At 39.5% G+C, this 19,956-nt stretch overlaps 1 protein-coding gene across 8 annotated transcripts in view; it reads right to left on the reverse strand.

Moving 5' to 3' along the window:
* Positions 1–367: 367 nt before the first annotated feature.
* Positions 368–19,956, reverse strand: part of LOC115224249 (glycosyltransferase 1 domain-containing protein 1) — a 42,642-nt gene continuing 23,053 nt past the window's right edge. For all 8 annotated transcript variants that reach the window (XM_036513404.1, XM_029795052.2, XM_036513401.1 and 5 more), the window contains 7 exons: positions 18,905–18,944; positions 10,472–10,630; positions 9,724–9,773; positions 7,559–7,602; positions 4,417–4,537; positions 2,800–2,898; positions 368–991 (listed from right to left, as the gene is read on the reverse strand). In XM_036513404.1, coding sequence (XP_036369297.1) covers positions 830–991; positions 2,800–2,898; positions 4,417–4,537; positions 7,559–7,602; positions 9,724–9,773; positions 10,472–10,630; positions 18,905–18,944 — 675 coding nt within the window. In that variant the 3' untranslated portion in view covers positions 368–829. The remainder of the gene's footprint in view (positions 992–2,799; positions 2,899–4,416; positions 4,538–7,558; positions 7,603–9,723; positions 9,774–10,471; positions 10,631–18,904; positions 18,945–19,956) is intronic.

Below are 19,956 nucleotides of genomic sequence, written 5' to 3' on the forward strand. Positions count from 1 at the left end.
ATGGCATAGTGGTATCACTATATACAGAGGTGGATTCATGAAGATTACAGATGTTAAGATTATCTCTGAAAAACAGAAATGGGGGCAAATATTGACAATGGGTTCGGCAACATTTCTGTGTGGAGGATCAATAGAAAAAGTGGAGGGTGTATGAAAGGGAAAGGTAGAAGACTAAAATAGTTTCACATTTCAGTAAAATTTTATTAAATCCAATCAATTATATAAGACATCAAAAAAAAAAAAAAGTTTAATTCGCAAGAACTGCAAATATCAAGATACTCCTCACATTTCAAACAAATTGTGTGGAATCAATTCGGTTCATTGTTTTGAGACAACATTGATCCAAGAAGAAATTGAACTCAGAACCTCAAGAGAAAGGACTAGTCACTATAAAGTTTACTTTGTCCTTTCTGCCCCTGTGTGTCTTTTTTTTTTTTTCCACTAGATTTACAGAGGAGGGGAAAATAGGAGATTATCAGGATTGTCTTTCAAGATCCCTTTAAATTCTAGAAAGAAAAAAATTGGTGGGAGGGATAAATATTTTTATTGCCATGAAACTTCCATAATATATGTAATTTAATAATCCTATTTGGAGGTGATAATTCTGTATAATGTTATCTGTGTAACCTCAGTGAAAAACACTAAAATTTAAAACTAATTTAATGACCAAGAGAAGTGTTTAGTTATCTTTGCTATCATTCTTTTAACGATTATTAGTCTCCAATGAAAACTAGAAAATGAATTTTCACACTATATTAGATATTTTAAAACTTTCTAAAGCTTTTCCATAAATGTAGAAAAAAAACTTAGATACTTTTTTTTTAAAGACTCAGTGATGGATCTTAGACAAAAGGTCATGTACTACCATTGTGTAGGATCTTCCTTCCTCTTCTAAATTATGGCATGTCTCAATGCTCTGTTTTGCTGCAATCACAATTTCATTGTATAAAGTTGGATCACAAAGTAATAGTTTGGCTTTTTCCAAGAACTCCTGCAAAAAAGCAATAATGAAGTTATTCACTGAAGAATTCACCTTTTGATATTAGATCAGAATTATTTAAAAATATACTTTGAAAAGACACAACATTTAAAAATTATTTTCAAATTAAAAGGACAGTGTCTGTTAGCATTTTCTGAGTCTCCAAGACAGATGGAAGAAACAAAGTAAGTTCTCTTTAGACAGAATACTTAGCTGGTTCCATTTGACTGAGTGCATTCTACTAAAATGCACCAAAGAGTCAGTTTACTGTAACACCATAAGCTATATGCACGATATAAATATGTATATACATACACATTATATATCCCAGTCAGCTTACCTTTATGTTATATATATGTACTCATATATACACATTTTATATCTTGATAGAAAATAGGGACTGAAGTGAACTACATCAATCAGTATTTGATGTGAAAAATCTGGCTGACAGAATGTGAAATGAGAAATCTGGGAATGGGTTCCAGTTCTCGGTTGGTGCATTAATTGCAGAACGGTAATCAGAGACTCAAAAATGAAAATGTTAATTTTGTTCAAGGTTTTTGATCATTTTGAATGGCTAGAGGAAATATTTTCTTGTTATACAATGATTTCAATGTATAATCAATCAATGAATTAATTAATCCTCAAATAATTCTCATCAGATCCTAAAGTTATGGAAAGTCTTCAGAGTTTCTGGCAAACCTATAACAGTGGAAGAAGGTGAATTTCCAGTAGCAATTACAAACCTCAAGAATTGTCCATCCTAATAATTCGGTCGGTTGAGGTTGTTGATAACTGACTTATCAAATTACCTTCTTCGATTTTCTTACAGAAAATGGAATATCATAATGATGCTTTAGCTAGGGCAGCAGCATATACTCTCTTTTACTTGTTTCAGTCATTTCACTGCAGCTATGCTGGAGCACCGCCTTTAGTCAAGCAAATTGACCCCAGGACTTATTCTTTCTAAGCCTACTACTTATTCTATTGGTCTCTTTTGCCAAACAGTGACATAAACACACCAGCATCGGTTGTCAAGGGATGTGGGGGGGGGGGGGCAAACACAGACACACAAACATATACATGACAGGTTTCTTTCAGTTTCTGTCTACCAAATCCATTCACAAGGCTTTGGTTGGCCCAAGGCCATAGTAGAAGACACTTTCCCAAGGTGCCATGCAGTGGGACTGAAACTGGAACCATGTGGTTGGTAAGCAAGCTACTTATCACTCCTACTGACAATATTTGTTACATTCTTAATGAAAATACTGAGAAAATTTGAATTTGTCTGAAGTAAATCTAATAGTGTTAGAAGTAGGAAATGATTGACAATTTTCTAGATACATTTATTACACATCCGATAGAACTGCCCCTCCATTTCTTCATTTAGTTTCAAATCTCCAATTATAATAGTGGATATATAAAAGTTTCTTTTTCTCTAAATTCATTCTTTTAAAACACGACATTTTTCCCCTGTCACTGACGGAATTTGGCAAAGAAGGTAATTTGATAAGTCAGTCATATACATCCATTGAACCACTGGGATGGGCAGCTCTTGATGTTTGCAAACTGAAAATCTATCAGAGCTTTAAGGTTTGAAAGGTATTAGTTGATGGTCAACTGCTTAATTAATTAATTGATCAATTAACTAATTAAGCATTCAAACCAGTGTATAGTAATGAAATAGTTCTTCCAGCCAATCAAAATGATTGCAGCCTTAATGTTATGTAACAACATCCTCCTCACTTTTCAGTCTGCACATACATATGTATGTATGTATTTTCATAACAAAAATTAAGCAAACCAAAAGTAATACTGACCTGCGGTGTATTATAAAGAAGAGCAGATTTACCATCCTGGAGAATAGCAGAATTGCCAGGAATGTTGCGAGCAATCACTGGAGTGCCAAGTTGCATTGCCTTAAATTTGATAAAAAAAGAAAATGGTGTTTGGGAGAGTATGGGTTTTGAATGACAGAAATAATGGATTTGTTACACATTTACTGAAATAAAAGTAATAAAGCCATTCATAATTTAAGTATTTGTCCACAATTATATTTTTGTTGGTGGTAAACTGGTAGATTTGTTGGAGTGGAGGAGAAAGTGTTTTCTTCCAATAAAGAACCAACCCAGGGCAGTGGATTGGTGGAAAATAAGTACTGGATGAAATGTATGGCAGTAATTGTTCCAATCACCCCCACCCTGTGACTGTGTTCAATGGAGATTACTGTTACATGCATTCAAAAGAAATCTTTGGTTTGATGATAACTTCCTGCCTTCCACCAGTGTTGGAACCCCTAAAAGTATAACAGGTCAAAGGTGCTAGCCTTTCTTTTCTGACTTATCAAAAAAAAAAAGAAAAAAATGTACAGAATTGTTGTTGAAGACTGCTCAATGACTGGTTTTATACCTGTTAATGAAAAGGGACATGCCCATAGTTTTTTGTAGGGCTAACTGGACTGATGAGATTACCTTGGGGAAAATGTAGACACAAAAACATTTCTGGAGGACAAGAATTAGAGTAAATCAGATGAATGAAAGATGATGAGGAGAGACAAGAAGTGTATTGGTTGGCCAGGGGTCACTTGTTCAGAAGGTCGTTGTTGCTTAACCCCAGGTCAGCCCTCATTGAACAGACTTATGATCAAACAGTATTCCTGTCATGACCATCCAGTGGCTTTACAGGTATTTACAACTGCTATCCAATGTCCATCCTCTTTTTTACGAACATGTTGTTTGAAGGAGATTTATTTGTTATTTCTAGCAGACTGAGTGACCATGTAGAGGCTTGCTCACAAGAAATGAATGAAGCCCAAGGGCAGAAGGTATTTGAGTCATGAGGCTCTTGTGTCGATTCCTTTGGCTTTGATGGCTGAAGGTATTTGGGACTCAAGGAAACAGTTTCACTGGAAAATAAGTCATTGAGGAGAGACTGAGACAGAGCGACATGATGAGGTGATGATGATGATAACCTCCATCACCTCTGATACATGGCTGTGTTGTGATTAGGAGTTAGGGTAGATCTTAATGCTGTGGGCTCGAATATTACGTTTCCTTTTGATTATACACATTCTGTATCGATGAAATTCATGCTTGTTTCAAAGACATTAACAACAAAAGGGAAGTGGCTTTAAATGGAGGCCACTTGTCGAGTTGGCCACACAGTAATGACACTGGGTACCTTTGTCAATGAGGGAACATCTACACAGGCAACCTGCTAGAAATAACAAGTGAATTCCATGAAATTACATCCTACCATTGTAAAAAAAGATACATTGCTTAATGAAATTCTAGATGTACGAAATGGAATGTCTTCCATCTCAGGATAGGTTGGAGTCTGCTGGCAGCAAGGCTATCTACCCCTCCCCCCCACTGCAAATGAATGGATACTTCCCCATCAAAAGCAATAGTAGCAGTAAAAAAAGAAAGAGAATTCACCTCCAAAATGGCTGTTGACATTCCTTCGCTGAGGGAAGAGTTGACCACAGCACAACTTTGTTCTATTGAAGCATGAGTGTCAGATGGAATGAGACCGTTTATGTAGACTACTCCAGGTAACCTGTAGTTTATAAGATAAGAGATAACAAGGGCAGGGTGATAGAGTTAGAATGGTGTTGGGTACAGATAAGGATGGAGAGGGTTTGGGATAGTGAAAGGAAGAAATGTGGAAGGGGCTGGGTGAAGGAAGGTCAAGATGTAAGGAGGAGCTATGAGTTGAAGTGCGAAGGAATTGAGGCCTTTTTTTGATCAATAACAAGATCACATTCATCAGTATTTAAAGAAGAGGAAATAGAGGTAGATGTAGGAATTCTCAATTATCAGGGTGAGTGAAAAGTAAGCAACATTTTGAATCATGAAGAATTTGTACTGGATTTTTGCAGAATTTTGATTTTTTTTTTGCAATTGCCTGACAGACACAGACTTGCCCAAATGCATCAACAAATTAACATTGATATATTTTTTTTACTGTTGTTACAATCATCTGAAATGGAACTCAGTGCGATATTCGATCAATTTTGCTATTCAACTTCAAAAAAGGATGTAAAACAGCGGTGAAACTCATACTCTCTTTTACTTGTTTCAGTCATTTGACTGTGGCCATGCTGGAGCACCGCCTTTAATTGAGCAACTCTACCCCGGGACTTATTCTTTTGTAAGCCCAGTACTTATTCTATCGGTCTCTTTTGCCGAACTGCTAAGTAACGGGGACATAAACACACCAGCATCGGTTGTCAAGCAATGCTAGGGTGACAAACACAGACACACACACACATATATATATATATATACATATATACGACGGGCTTCTTTCAGTTTCTGTCTACCAAATCCACTCACAAGGCTTTGGTCGGCCTGAGGCTATAGTAGAAAACACTTACCCAAGGTGCCACGCAGTGGGACTGAACCCGGAACCATGTGGTTTGTAAACAAGCTACTTACCACACAGCCACTCCTGCTCATGATATCAACAAAACATTTGATGAGGAAATGACCAGTGAGTGGTCAGCTCGAAAATGGTTTAAATGATTCTGCAGTGGAGACCTGAGCCTTGAAGATCGTGAATGTAGTGGATACCTATCTATCATTGATGACAGTCAATTAAAGATCCACGTAAAACCACTCAAGAACTGGCAAAAGAACTTCAAGTTAACCAGAAAACTGCCTGCAACCATTTGCATGTGATTGGAAAATCAAAAAAGCTCAACAAATGGATAGCACACGATTTGAATGAAAATCAGAAAATGCGCAAAAAAAGGAAATTTGCTTGTCGCTTCTCTAACCAATCCATTTCTTGACTGGATTCTGTAGAATTGGTGTCAACCAATTGAAATATCAAGTTAACATTCATGTTATGAGATTTTCACTGAAATAAACAGACTTAGGTGGGTTGGTTATTAAAATGTTTGCCTTCAGTTTTATAGGTAACTAGCAGCCGTACCCAGAGTTGCCCAGGGCTGTTTGTTAAGTATGCCTGGTCAGCGTAGTCTCCCACGAAGTAGAGCTGAAGAAACTGAGGCGAGGCAGCATCATGCAGCTGCAGGGAACCAATTCAATGGTAAATCTGCCCCTGTACTTTAAAGGCATGAAATGCCCATCTTGTATGATATTGGCACCAAAGGAAGTAATTTGGAGCGCGCAGTTGTAGGCATGTTTCTGCTTGAGAAAGTCATGAGAATAAGGAGATGCCCCTGTCAAAAGGGGTGGAGGATCTTGTAGAAGAGGTACTGTAATCTTACCGTTGGAGCAGCACATGCTGGGAGTTTCTCCAGGCCACTTTTTAGCTCTGCAAAATTGGCAGATTGTGGACATGCAGCCTATTTGAACATCAGGGTGATTATTGGAGTCAATTGTAGGATCATAGTTGAATGCTGTCATTGACCAATGCAAGGAGCATGGCCTTGAGTAGGAACATCACGCAACCCTTCGCTGAGTTGTAGCCTCCCATCATTGTTGTCTTTCCCCTGTAGTCTCTGTAGCGCATGCAGCAGTATCTGTTGTAAGTCGATCTGCACATTGTGCTGCAGTCTCTGAAGCTCGTGTAGCAGCAGTAGAGGAAGGATTTCTTGTTCGGCGTGCTGAACATTGCTCATTGCTCTGGGTTGCTCACTGCACTGCAATATGTGCAAACCAATTACAAAGCTGCTCTTCACTTTCCCTTCTTCGTGCTGAAGCCATTCTAAGTGCATTGAGAGAGTTCCTCCCGGTGGCGTCCTTGGCAGATTCATTTGCATGCACACGTTTACTTTCCTTTGCAGCATTTGTTTCTCAACCTCTATTGGATCTTTTGTGTTGAGGCATGGTGGAAAATTATCAGTTTACGCAATATAAAAAGTCCTAAGGAAAAAGCGGTAAATGTCTAGCACCCAAAAAATAGTAAAATGTAGTTGGCAAAAATGTTAATCAAACACCGAATCAAGGATTTTTAATTTTGAGTAAGTTTTGAAGTGGCTAGTTTAAGTTGGAATAATTATATGAAAAAGAGCGCTCACATGAAAACAAGTAAATCATAACTCGCAGATGTATACTGCTGGCAGTACTGTGCAAGCAGTTGATAAGAGCTGAGTGTGTGTCATGCTTTTTTGCTGGCTCAAACCTAATCCTAGGCAAATTGAGAGTAGTCTATTTATATTGAGGGTGCGGAATTTTGAGGAAAAAATAAGAAAAAGTGTCCTAAATCAAAGAGAGCACACATGTCAAAATTGGTGAAATTCGGTTGAAAATTGTAGGAGTAGAAGTGGTTCACACAACACACAGACAGACAACTTGCCTTTTAATATATAAGATACTTTTTAAAAGTTCTTATCTTCAATAATGCTATTTTGGGGGATTAATTCTTCAGTCAACAAAGGCATTAAACCAAGTGTTGTATTTTTCTATTTTACAACCATTTTTCAGTTTCGCTTCCATTTGATATTGGTTCTTGTTAGAGTCATTATTTGGTGGTAATTAATTAACCATAAAGAGTATATCTGTTTATCAACCCAGAATATTGATGGAAATGAGGTGGAGGGGGCAACATCACATCTGCATAACTAAACAAAGGAGGAAGTGAGACAGGAAGAGGAGTCAAATAACTTACGTTTGGATTTTCTTCAGGAACTTTTCATAATAACAATCTTCAATCTATAAAGTAAGAAATTGTTTCAAGTAAAATTTGTAGCCATTAAAACATTAGGTGGGGAGCATGTTTTATTTATTATAAAAGTGGGAAGGTGTCAGGATTCAGGTTCAAGTAAAGATGGCAGCAGTTGAGGCTTTAAATTTGATCTGACCAGGGACAATTGGGTTATCGAAGGAAGAATCTGAATTCAGAATGCAAAATGTCAGAAAACAGAAGACAAGGAATCCTCTCCAACATTTACAATTCCATCAGTCTTTTTTTTATTGTGGATTGGTATTTTAAAAAGATGTCCCTGTGGGATTTAAACTCAGAGCTGAATTCAGTAAAACTTGAAGAACTGCAATGAATGCTTCAAAATATTTCTTCCATTTCTTTATATTCGAACTTCAAATTCTGCAGAGGTCAACTTTGTCATTCATTCCTTCAGGCAGTGATGAAATAAAGAACCAGTCAAGCACTGAGGCCAACTGTATCAAGTCCTTTACAAATTGTTGGCTTTGTATTGGAAATAATAATGCAGTGCCAGGCAGTGGCTCCCATGGTTTCTGATCTTAACTGATTGGAAGTGTTATCATGTACATTGTTTTGTCTTGGTATAAAAGATGGGCTACAGCAAATATTCTGTTCAATACTACAGATTTACTTGTCAGTTGTTTGACCTCAACCAGTTGAGCATGTCCCTTAGTGGCTGACGATATGTGCATCTCTAATCAGGAGGAGAAGTAATGGGGGAGCATCATAGCCATGTGTTAAGAAGAATTCTTTGTGGTTTGGATAATTCACCTTTGGAAACATGGCTGTTTTGTTCAACACTTTTAAACAACCTTTATTCAGGGACCATTTGAGCAGGATGGGTTACTCGACCTGAAGAAAATTCTAACTGGGCCCCACCTGCAAGGTCATGCACTGTTTATCATGATATGAGATCACTATGGCATGCACATATTGTTGTGATGCATGTGCGTGATGTACTTTTATCAGACGGGTAGTCATGGTGGGAACACTGGGTTTTATATATTTTACCCCAGTGTCACTTTGATGGCATGCACTGCTCTCTCACTCAGTTATAATAATCTTTTCTACTATAGGCACAAGGCCTGGATTTTGTGGAGAGAGGGACAGCCGATCAAATCAACCTCAGTACTCAACTGGTAATTTATTGACCCCAAAAGGATGAAAGGTAAAATCAACCTTGGTGGAATTTGAACTCAGAACGTAAAGACAGACAAAATGCTCCTTAGCATTTTGTCCGCCACCTTTGTATTAATAATAAGTATTATTATTATTATTATTCAATATTATTAAGGCAACAAGCTGGCAGAGTTGTTAAGATGCTGGTCAAAATGCCGAGTGGCATTTTGTCTGTCCATCTTTACATAGTGATTTCAAATTCTGCCAAGGTCAACGTTGCTTTTCATCCTTCTGAGGTTGAGACAATAAATACCAGTTACACACTGGGGTCAATGCAATCGACATATCCTTTCCCCCGAAATAGCTGGCCTTGTGTCAAAATCATTATTATTTTTATTGTATACCGTTTTATGTATAAATGAAATTCATCTCAACAATACTTTAAAGTTAGTATTGAGAAAAGGAAGGGAAGCGCAGAGACTGACAAACACATAGGAATGAAAATTAGACGAACGCTTTTAAAGAGAGGCACAAGCATGGCTGTGGGGTTAATCTGTTTGGCTTCACGCCCACAGGGTTCGAGGTTCAATCCCAGTGGACTGCACTGCGGACAAGTGTCTTCTTCCATTGATTTATGTTGGCCAACAGTAGGAGAAATTTTATTGACAGAAACCAACCAGCTGTCCTGCTCAACCACCCATCTTCTACCAATACGTCGTGAGAGAAATTTAATAGACAGAAACTGTCTGTCTGTCTTATTGTTAATATATATCAATAAAGGATATGAAAAATTCTGTGAACTGAGGAAGAAAGCTTTTTAGTAATGGCTCAGCACTGAGTTATGCCCCTTCATCTATTTCACCATCAACAATGTAAACTCGGGAGCTAATGACGAGTCTTTACAAGAAAGAAACAAGTCAACAGGGTTAATTACATTTGGATCTAATGTAATTCAGAATTAAAAACAATATTTGTTTGAGTGAAATACTCACCTTGGGACCGATGATAACAAAGAAACACGTTCTATGTTCTCTGTGCCATTCTGTAAGTACAAGGTAATTATAATTATTAGATTGGAATAATTCCGAGATAAATGTTTTAAAGAAGCTCTTAATTACACAAATTAACCTCTTCCTCTTCATTGTTATTAAGTGAGGGAGTGAGCCACTGGAACAGACAAGATTAAAATTTAAAGACGATCAAGCAAATATATTTGTTATTCTGTTGGGTTTAAGATTCAATGTTTTCATTCAACAAAACCCCGTTTACACCTAGGGGTTTCACATCCCCAGCAACTGAGCCAACATAAGGAATATCAGAAGTAACAACTAAATTTCCTTCCCATCACGTCCTACATTCTTAAAAAAAATGCTCAGTAACATGGCCCTGAAGTTCCTGCAGAAAATGTAGAGCGATTGCCAATGGAATGCCTTTGATTATAGGTCTGTTGGATCAAGCTTAGCACGGGGCTAAATAACAGTGAACATCAGTGATTTCAACAGCACTGTAATGCACCATACAAGTTTACTCTCCTATGTTGCACATCAGCGGTCTTTACGAGAGAGCCTTATTCCTCTGATGGTCTCTCTCCACTTTTCAGAGCATCTACCACTACTAACACCTCTACTACACCAATACCACTGCACTGCACTATCTTACATTGTTTTAAATGTTTACACCATCAAAGAAATGTTAAAGAAAGATGTTGAAAAAAAGATGGGAGGTGGGTACTCAACAAACCTGAAAATATATCTGTTAGGTAGAGGGGGTCCTTTACTGACCGGATACCACCAATTAGAAGGAAAATGTCCAAATCTTGAGCTGACAGTCCAGCAGGAATGTGATTGTGTGCCTTCAGGTATTCTGGCAGGGAAAAGTCTGATGGATATGTTTCAACAGCTAAAATAAAAAACACATTTATATAGAGAGATATTTTGTAGTTCATAATTATGTGCATATATATATATATATATGTGTGTGCGTGTATTATACATATATGTGTGATATATATATATATATATATATATATATATATATATATATATATATATATATATACATACACATACTCATATCTACAGGCTTTTATAGATGTGTGTGTTGATTTATAGTTGAGTACTTTTAAAGTACTTCAAGTTCTTCATTGAATTGCAATCATCAGATGGCATTTCACCTAAAGAATATTTTCAATACTGATGACTTTTCACAATTTCATGGGCAGCGAATTTTAAGCTTCCAGCTGATCCTGGTTACATAGATCAATTGAGCACTAAATAGTTTCACTAGATTGACCTTATATTAATGCACAACATTAGCAACAGATTAATTGAGGATACAATCACATTTGGCTTCTGGAGTGTTTTTCCAAAGTATCCCCCCTAAATGTACTCAATATAATTCTTCAGACATTTTTTTAAGCATTTACAAAATGAACTTGAATCTGATTAGCAATTTTGCACTGTTGATAACTGGGTGAAAGTGGTCTTTAATTAGTGTTACTAATTAGATGGAAGTTACTTTAAATCAGAGCAAAAAATGCTTCTTGTGGGTTCTACATTTAAGTTGCATGGAGAGATTCATAAGATTACATTGTTTTTTATATTTGTGCTGAAGTTGCTCATTGTAAACAAAAAAAACAAAACTTTTGAAGCAACAGAAAAGGAGTCAGTTTTAAGAACAAAACAAAAAAAAAACATACTGTTTGGAATATGGAATACTTTGGAAACATAAAACAAATGCGTGCATAATGTAGAAGGTGCTTCCTATCCTCGATGCACAGAGTGTCATAACATGGTGTTCGACTTTCAACACTTTCTAATTTCTGGCTTTAAAATCAAGCAAAAGAAAAGCAAGGCAGTGAACAGTAAAGTGCAGAGGGAAGTGGGGAACTGGCCATTGCAGCTGGTGAAGGTTACAAGCGGGGTAAGCTTAAGTTGAAGGAATAAAAGAACCCAGACATTCCCAGATTTTTTGATAGCTTTTGCAAATAATCATAGCTAATCCTGACTGTCTTGGTTGAGAGACATAGACAACTACATGCCTTGTTACAAATCTAAAGGCTGGATAATTCTGTCAAGTAATGCAAAAAAAAAAAAATGTAGATGTTAAGGTTTCCAATGGTGATGGTTGATGAATCGAAGTAGATGTAAATTATTATTATTTATTGTATGAGATCAAAGGAATGGCAGAGCTTAACGAGTGTTACATCTTGTACATTGTGGGGAAGTGACAAAATGAAAAGAAGAATGAAAACTTGATGAGAGGTAAAGGGTAGGCATGGAAACAGAAAAAAAGCAGAGAAATTCTGAATGAAATTTTAAAGTGATATTGAGAAGGACAATAAATTGGATATTGTCAATGGTGTCTGTGTTGTTAAATGGAGAATTAATATTATGGGATTAAAACTTCAATGAGGGAAGGACACTAATGCTGAAGATGGGTTACATGAGATAACACCATTGTTATTAAATAGAATCAGATGGAAGAGAAATGCTAGCAATACTTAAGAGTAATATATGAAGGAATTAGGTTTAATAAATATATCACTTATGTGATATATATCATGTTAGGAGTAATATATGAAGGAGTTACAGCAGGTCTAGCAGCTGTGTGACTTATATTTAATTTCTAATCATATAAATACCCTTTGAGTAGAGTATATGAATTTGTGTGTTTGTGTGTAGCATGGTCTGCAAGCATAGGACACCGTTGTAACAGTGTTTAGTTACTACTCAGAGAGGATGAAAATCATAAGAGGCAGGATTGTGTGGTTGGCTGCTTCACAACTACACAATTCTTAGTGCAATCATACTGTGTGGCCTCTTGGCCAAATGGCTTCAACCAAAGGTTAACCATTACTACATGGCAGAATCTGGTGGGTGTGGGTGCCGTGGTCCATTTTCTGTGCTTGAATGGGCAGAGAAAGATTTTCTATAGTCTGACACTATTCCTGTCATCCCCTCCTCACTCTGCCATCATCCCTGTCTTTTGAATATGAAGGGAACAGTAGCCAAACATGGAAAACTGCAAACTCGTGACATTTTGTACAAGGATGACACCAAACATAACCACGCACACTTACAAATACATAACCACACACACATACAAATACATAACCACACACACACAATTACCTGTACAAACAGTCATATACGTGTGTGGTGGTGGGGGGTAAGCATGCAGAGATGCTGCTCAATGTAGAAAACACTTTGTAGTGCTCAAAGGATTTGAACTTACACTCAGAAATCTTTATTGACGACCAAGTGTGTGAGGATAAATAGTGGCTCGAAGAGGAATCCAGGTGAGCTGACAAACAGATAAACATGCTTAGGCATGATACATAAAATATACATACATATAGACATGTAAATACACACACACACACACATATACATATATAGTTTCAGTGTGTGTTTCTCTCTCTTTATGTATCCTGCAAACTTTTTCTTTCTGATGTGCTACTCACATGACCAGTAAAACATACTTCTCCTCCATTCTTGATAATGATTTCTATGATTAACATAAAATCACACATTTAGGAAAAAGCATTTGTGGTAGATTTGTGAGGTGTAATACCTATGAAAGTCTGTCATATCTCCCGTTTTAGTAAAAATAAATGTGGACAAAAAGGACACTTGTCTCCCATAACTCTCAACTTGTATGATGTGTAAACATCATACAAGTATATGCTTCTACACCAAGACATGGAAATGAGGAGATAGAATTCTAACAAATTAAAAATGCAATATAATACACCAAAATTAAAGAAACTACAATTATAAAGTAAGATTTTAGAGCATAAGCTGGAAGGTCAACATGAATGATGGGAAGAAACCAAAGACGTGACAGAATGATCCGTTTTTGTGAAAGCAGCACTAAAACCAATACGTGTGGAAGAGTAGAGGCCAGAACAAAGATACAAACTCTATAAACGGCAAATAGAAAACCTAGAAAAATGTGGATGGATGACAAGAACTGGACAGACCGAAAACACAGTGAGTGTATAGTGAGTAGACAAGAGAGACTGAGAAGAGGATGGTTGAAAGTATATGATACCTGAGGATAACAATTAATTAAACAAGACTCTAGTAAATCATCATCATCATCATCATTTAACGTCCGCTTTCCATGCTAGCATGGGTTGGACGGTTCAACTGGGGTCTGGGGAGCCCGAAAGCTGCACCAGTCCAGTCAGATCTGGCAGTGTTTCTACAGCTGGATGCCCTTCCTAACGCCAACCAATCCAAGAGTGTAGTGGGTGATTTTATGTGCCACCGACACAGGTGCCAGACGAGGCTGGCAAACGGCCACGCTCGGATGGTGTTTTTTATGTGCCACCGACACAGGTGCCAGACGAGGCTGGCAGACGGCCACGCTCGGATGGTGTTTTTATGTGCCACCGACACAGGTGCCAGACGAGGCTGGCAGACGGCCACGCTCGGATGGTGTTTTTATGTGCCACCGACACAGGTGCCAGACGAGGCTGGCAGACGGCCACGCTCGGATGGTGTTTTTATGTGCCACCGACACAGGTGCCAGATGAGGCTGGCAAACGGCCACGATCGGATGGTGCTTGTTACGTGCCCACAGCACGGAGGCCAGTCGATTCGGTACTGGCTACGGCCATGTTCGGATGGTTTTCTTATGTGCCACGTGCCACCGGCACTGGTACCACAAAGATACAAATTCCATTGATGTTCATCTATTTTGATTTGTTTTGATTTTCACTTGTCTCAACAGGTCTTCACAAGTGTCACAAGAAGGAAGGTATGCACAGGTGGACTGACTACGTCCCAGGTAGGGCCCACGGGTTATGACCTGACTAGTCTTGCCGGGTCTTCGGATGGTGTTTTTATGTGCCACCGACACAGGTGCTAGATGAGGCTGGCGAACGGCCACGATCGGATGGTGTTTGTCATGTGCCCACCGCACTGACTACGGCACTGATGGATTCTTGTGTGCCACAGGCACTGGTACCACAAGATACAAATTCCATTGATGTTCATCTATTTTGTCTATTTTGATTTGATTTTGATTTTCACTTGCCTCAACCGGTCTTCACAAGTGTCACAAGAAGGAAGGTATGCACAGGTGGACTGACTAGTCTTGCCGGGTCTTCGGAAGGTGTTTTTATGTGCCACCGACACAGGTGCCAGATGAGGCTGGCGAACGGCCATGATCGGATGGTGTTTGTTTCGTGCCCACAGCACGGAGGCCGGTCGATGCGGAACTGGCTACGGCCACGTTCGGATGGTTCTCTTGTGTGCCACCGGCACTGGTACCACAAAGTGTGTGCCACCGGCACTGGTACCACAAAGATACAGATTCCATTGATGTTCATCTATTTTGATTTGTTTTGATTTGATTTTCACTTGCCTCAACAGGTCTTCACAAGTGTCACAAGAAGGAAGGTATGCACAGGTGGACTGACTACGTCCCAGGTAGGGGCCATGGGTTATGGCCTGACTAGTCTTGCCGGGTCTTCGGATGGTGTTTTTATGTGCCACCGACACAGGTGCTAGATGAGGCTGGCGAACAGCCACGATCGGATGGTGTTTGTCATGTGCCCACAGCACGGAGGCCAGTCGATGCGGTACTGGCTACGGCCACTTTCGGATGGTTTTCTCTTGTGTGCCACCGGCACTGGTACCACAAAGATACAAATTCCATTGATGTTCATCTATTTTGATTTGATTTTGATTTTCACTTGCCTCAACAGGCCTTCACAAGTATCACAAGGAGGAAGGTATGCACAGGTGGACTGACTACGTCCCAGGTAGGGGCCATGGTTTATGGCCTGACTAGTCTTGCCGGGTCTTCGGAAGGTGTTTTTATGTGCCACCGACACAGGTGCTAGATGAGGCTGGCGAACGGCCACGACCGGATGGTGTTTGTTATGTGCCCACAGCACGATGGCCAGTGATGCGGTACTGACTACGGCCATGTTCGGATGGATTCTTGTGTGCCACCGGCACTGGTACCACAAGCGGTACTGACTACGGCCACGTTCGGATGGATTCTTGTGTGCCACCGGCACTGGTACCACAAGGATACAAATTCCATTGATGTTCATCTATTTTGATTTGTTTTGATTTGATCTGATTTTCACTTGCCTCAGCAGGTCTTCACAAGTGTCACAAGAAGGAAGGTATGTACAGGTGGACTGACTACGTCCCAGGTAGGGCCCACGGGTTATGACCTGACTAGTCTTGCCGGGTCTTCGGATGGTGTTTTTATGTGCCACCATGTTCCCACAGCACGGAGGCCAGTCGATGCGGTACTGGCTACGGCCACGTTCGGATGGTTTTCTTGTGTGCCACAGGCACTGGTACCACAAAGATACAAATTCCATTGATGTTCATCTATTTTGATTGATTTATTTTGATTGATTTTCACTTGCCTCAGCAGGTCTTCACAAGTGTCACAAGAAGGAAGGTATGCACAGGTGGATCGACTACGTCCCAGGTAGGGGCCACGGGATATGGCCTGACTAGTCCTGCCGGGTCCTCTCATGCACAGCACACTTCCATAGGACTCGGTCTTCAGTCATTTCCTTGGTGAGACCTAAAGTTCGATGGTCGTGCTTCACCACCTCGTCCCAGGTTTTCCTGGGTCTACCTCTTCCACAGGTTCCCTCAACTGCTAGGGTGTAGCACTTTTGCACACAACTATCTTCAGCCATTCTCGTCACATGACCATACCAGCGCAGCCGTCTCTCTTGCACACCACAACTGACACTTCTTAGGTTCAACTTTTCTCTCAAAGTACTTACACTCTGACGATTATGAACACTGACATTACACATCCATCGGAGCATACTGGCTTCATTTCTTGCAAGCTTACGCATATCCTCAGCTGTCACGGCCCATGTTTCACTACCATGTAGCATGGCTGTACGTACACACGCATCATATAGTCTGCCTTTTACTCTTAGCGAGAGGCCTTTTGTCACCAGCAGGGGTAAGAGCTCTCTAAACTTTGCCCAGGCTATTCTTACTCTAGCAGTTACACTTTCAGCACACCCACCCCCGCTACTGACTTGGTCTCCTAGGTAGCGGAAGCTATCAACTACTTCTAGTTTGTCTCCCTGGAATGTGGTAGAAGTTGGTCTCTGCACATTCCAGTGTTTATTTCTCCTGAGCATCTGCCACAGACAAAAACTATTTTCTTAGTTAGCCTTCCTTTGACATTGCTGCACCTCTTATGTGTCCATAGCTTACACTTGGTGCACCTTATAGAGTTTCTACCTACACCTTTTTTACAGATCGAGCAGGGCCATCTACCTGAAGTTTGTGGTTGGTCCACCTTCCTACTTATTAGGACTTTGGTTTTGGCTAGGTTGATTCTAAGGCCCTTCGATTCTAATCCTTGTTTCCACACCTGAAACTTCTCCTCCAGTTCTGATAGTGACTCAGCAATTAGAGCAAGGTCATCAGCATATAGGAGCTCCCAGGGGCATCCTGTCTTAAATTCTTCCGTTTTTGCCTGGAGGACTATGATAAATAGGAGGGGGCTGAGGACTGAACCTTGGTGGACCCCAACCTCTACCCGGAATTCTTCACTGTACTCGTTGCCAACCCTCACCTTACTAGCTGCGTCTCTGTACATGGCTCGCACAGCTCTCACTAACCATTCATCTATCCCTAGTTTCCTCATTGACCACCAGATAAGGGATCGGGGGACCCTGTCAAAGGCTTTCTCTAAGTCAACAAAAGCCAGGTACAAGGGCTTACCTTTGGCTAGGTATTTCTCCTGCAGCTGTCTTACCAGGAATATAGCATCAGTAGTACTTTTCCCTGGCACAAACCCAAACTGCATATCATCTAAGCTAACTCTCTCTCTAATTAACTGGGCTATAACCCTCTCCGTAACCTCCGTGACTGGAACTATTTAATCAAGGTGGAAAGTTGAACAAAAAAAATTAATTATTAATGTTTTCGATCTGAGTTCCTCATGCATTAAATACATGTAAAAGACATTTTCAATTATTTCTGTTGACTAAACATATAAAACCGATTTCACTTGAATAGTGTGTAGATGTATAGTGCGTGCGTGGGTTCATTAAAGAATGTATAATGTGTGTTGATTGGATACTGGATAGCAGAGTGCTAATTGGATATATGTACACAATGTATTTGCCAGCCCCGCCTGGCACCTGTGCAGGTTGGCACGTAAAAAGCACCCACTACACTCACGGAGTGGTTGGCGTTAGGAAGGGCATCCAGCTGTAGAAACATTGCCAGATTAGACTGGAGCCTGGTGCAGCCTTCTGGCTTCCCAGAACCCCGGTCGAACCGTCCAACCCATGCTAGCATGGAGAACGGACGTTAAACGACGATGATGATGATGTATAGATGTTGGTTGAATAGATATATAGGCCCAAAATATGGTTCATGTTGAGTAGGAAGTAGATAGAGAATGTGTGGAGTTTGGATAAACAGTGATTACCTGTTGACTGAATAGAGAGACAGACACAGTGAGTAGCTGTTGGAGAGATAAATACATAGACACAGAGTGTAGAAGTTGGCTAACAGACAGACATAGCATGTACACGTTGACTGAATAGACACAAAAGAGATGGGATAGACAGGTAACAAGGTGAAGATGTTGATGAGACAGACAGGTAACAAGGTGTAGATGTTGATGGGACAGACAGGTAACAAGGTGTAGATGTTGATGGGACAGACAGGTAACAAGGTGTAGATGTTGATGGGACAGACACGTAACAAGGTGTAGATGTTGATGGGACAGACAGGTAACAAGGTGTAGATGTTGATGGGACAGACAGGTAACAAGGTGTAGATGTTGATGGGACAGACAGGTAACAAGGTGTAGATGTTGATGGGACAGACACGTAACAAGGTGTAGATGTTGATGGGACAGACAGGTAACAAGGTGTAGATGTTGATGGGACAGACAGGTAACAAGGTGTAGATGTTGATGGGACAGACAGGTAACAAGACTTTGAGGGTATAAGGAATATTACTAGTTTTATAGCATCAAAATGAAATAGTGACCCAGCTGATCCAAATTTAGAATGGATAAGATGGCAGCCAACCAATAACCCTTAATCAGTTAGATTCTAATATTTTTATACATTTGTTTGTCATTACTGTTACATGGCAGGGAGGTATTAAATATTAGGGACCAGGTTCTAAAACAGATGATAGGTACCTTGAGGGATAGATATAAATATCCCAGCATCTATGTTTTTCTGAAATTAAAATAGAAAATAGACATTTTACTTGTCTGCAATAATAAGGATTTTTGAATCATAGGGGCCAAATATTTAGAGAAGAAGAAATCACTAAATGACATCTGTGCCTTTGTCAAGAGCAATAGTGATGCGAGTGAAGTGAAAGAACTTCAACTGGGAATTCAACAGATTGAGAGGATGTCATCAGTCACTTCAGAACACTTACCATTTTTTTTCTCAAATATTAGAAAATCTTTGAATTGAACATGAAATTAGTTTCCAAAGGAAGCTAAGCAGAGCTGATGGAAATAATCTTAATGTGTTTTCTGTTGCTTATCTTAACAATTAGCGAAGGCTCTAAGTCACAGTTGACTCAGACAAGATTTAAATATGAAAGTATGACAAAATTAGATACTTTAAAGAATCCAATTCACAAGACTGCTGCACTAATATCAGATTCTCTCCAATAATATCCACAACACACACACCCACCCACGTGTGTGTGTTAATAAAAGAATCAGAATTTAGATAAACACAATTCATTGAGAGCTTTCATTCCTTCTCCGGTATTCATCATGAATTATTGGGGCTGTTAAAAAATTTGCCTTTTTATAGAAATACGAGTTAGTTGAAAAAGGTCAAGAGTTTATCTTGTTTTCTTGGGTTTTGGGAAAGCAATGTTTGAGCTAATACAGTTCTATATTTAAGAGATGAGGAATTATGTACATTATTTACATTTGATGGATATTTGTCCTCAATTGTTCATTGTTAACACGTTTTGGCTGATATCCCCTCCAGCCTTCATCAGGTGTCTTGGGAAAATTTTGAACCTGGGTTCTTATTTCTAAGGTATTTTTCATTATTATTATTATTATTATCATTCAGGTCACTACCTGGAATCGAACTTGGAATCTTGGGGTTAATAGCCCACGCTCTTAACCACTATGCCATATGCCCATGGGCATATGGCGTAGTGGTTCGGAATTTCCCCAAGACAACTGATGAAGGCTGGAGGGTATATCAGCCGAAA

The sequence above is a fragment of the Octopus sinensis genome, linkage group LG25, assembly GCF_006345805.1.
Source record: "Octopus sinensis linkage group LG25, ASM634580v1, whole genome shotgun sequence".
Lineage (NCBI taxonomy): Eukaryota > Metazoa > Mollusca > Cephalopoda > Octopoda > Octopodidae > Octopus > Octopus sinensis.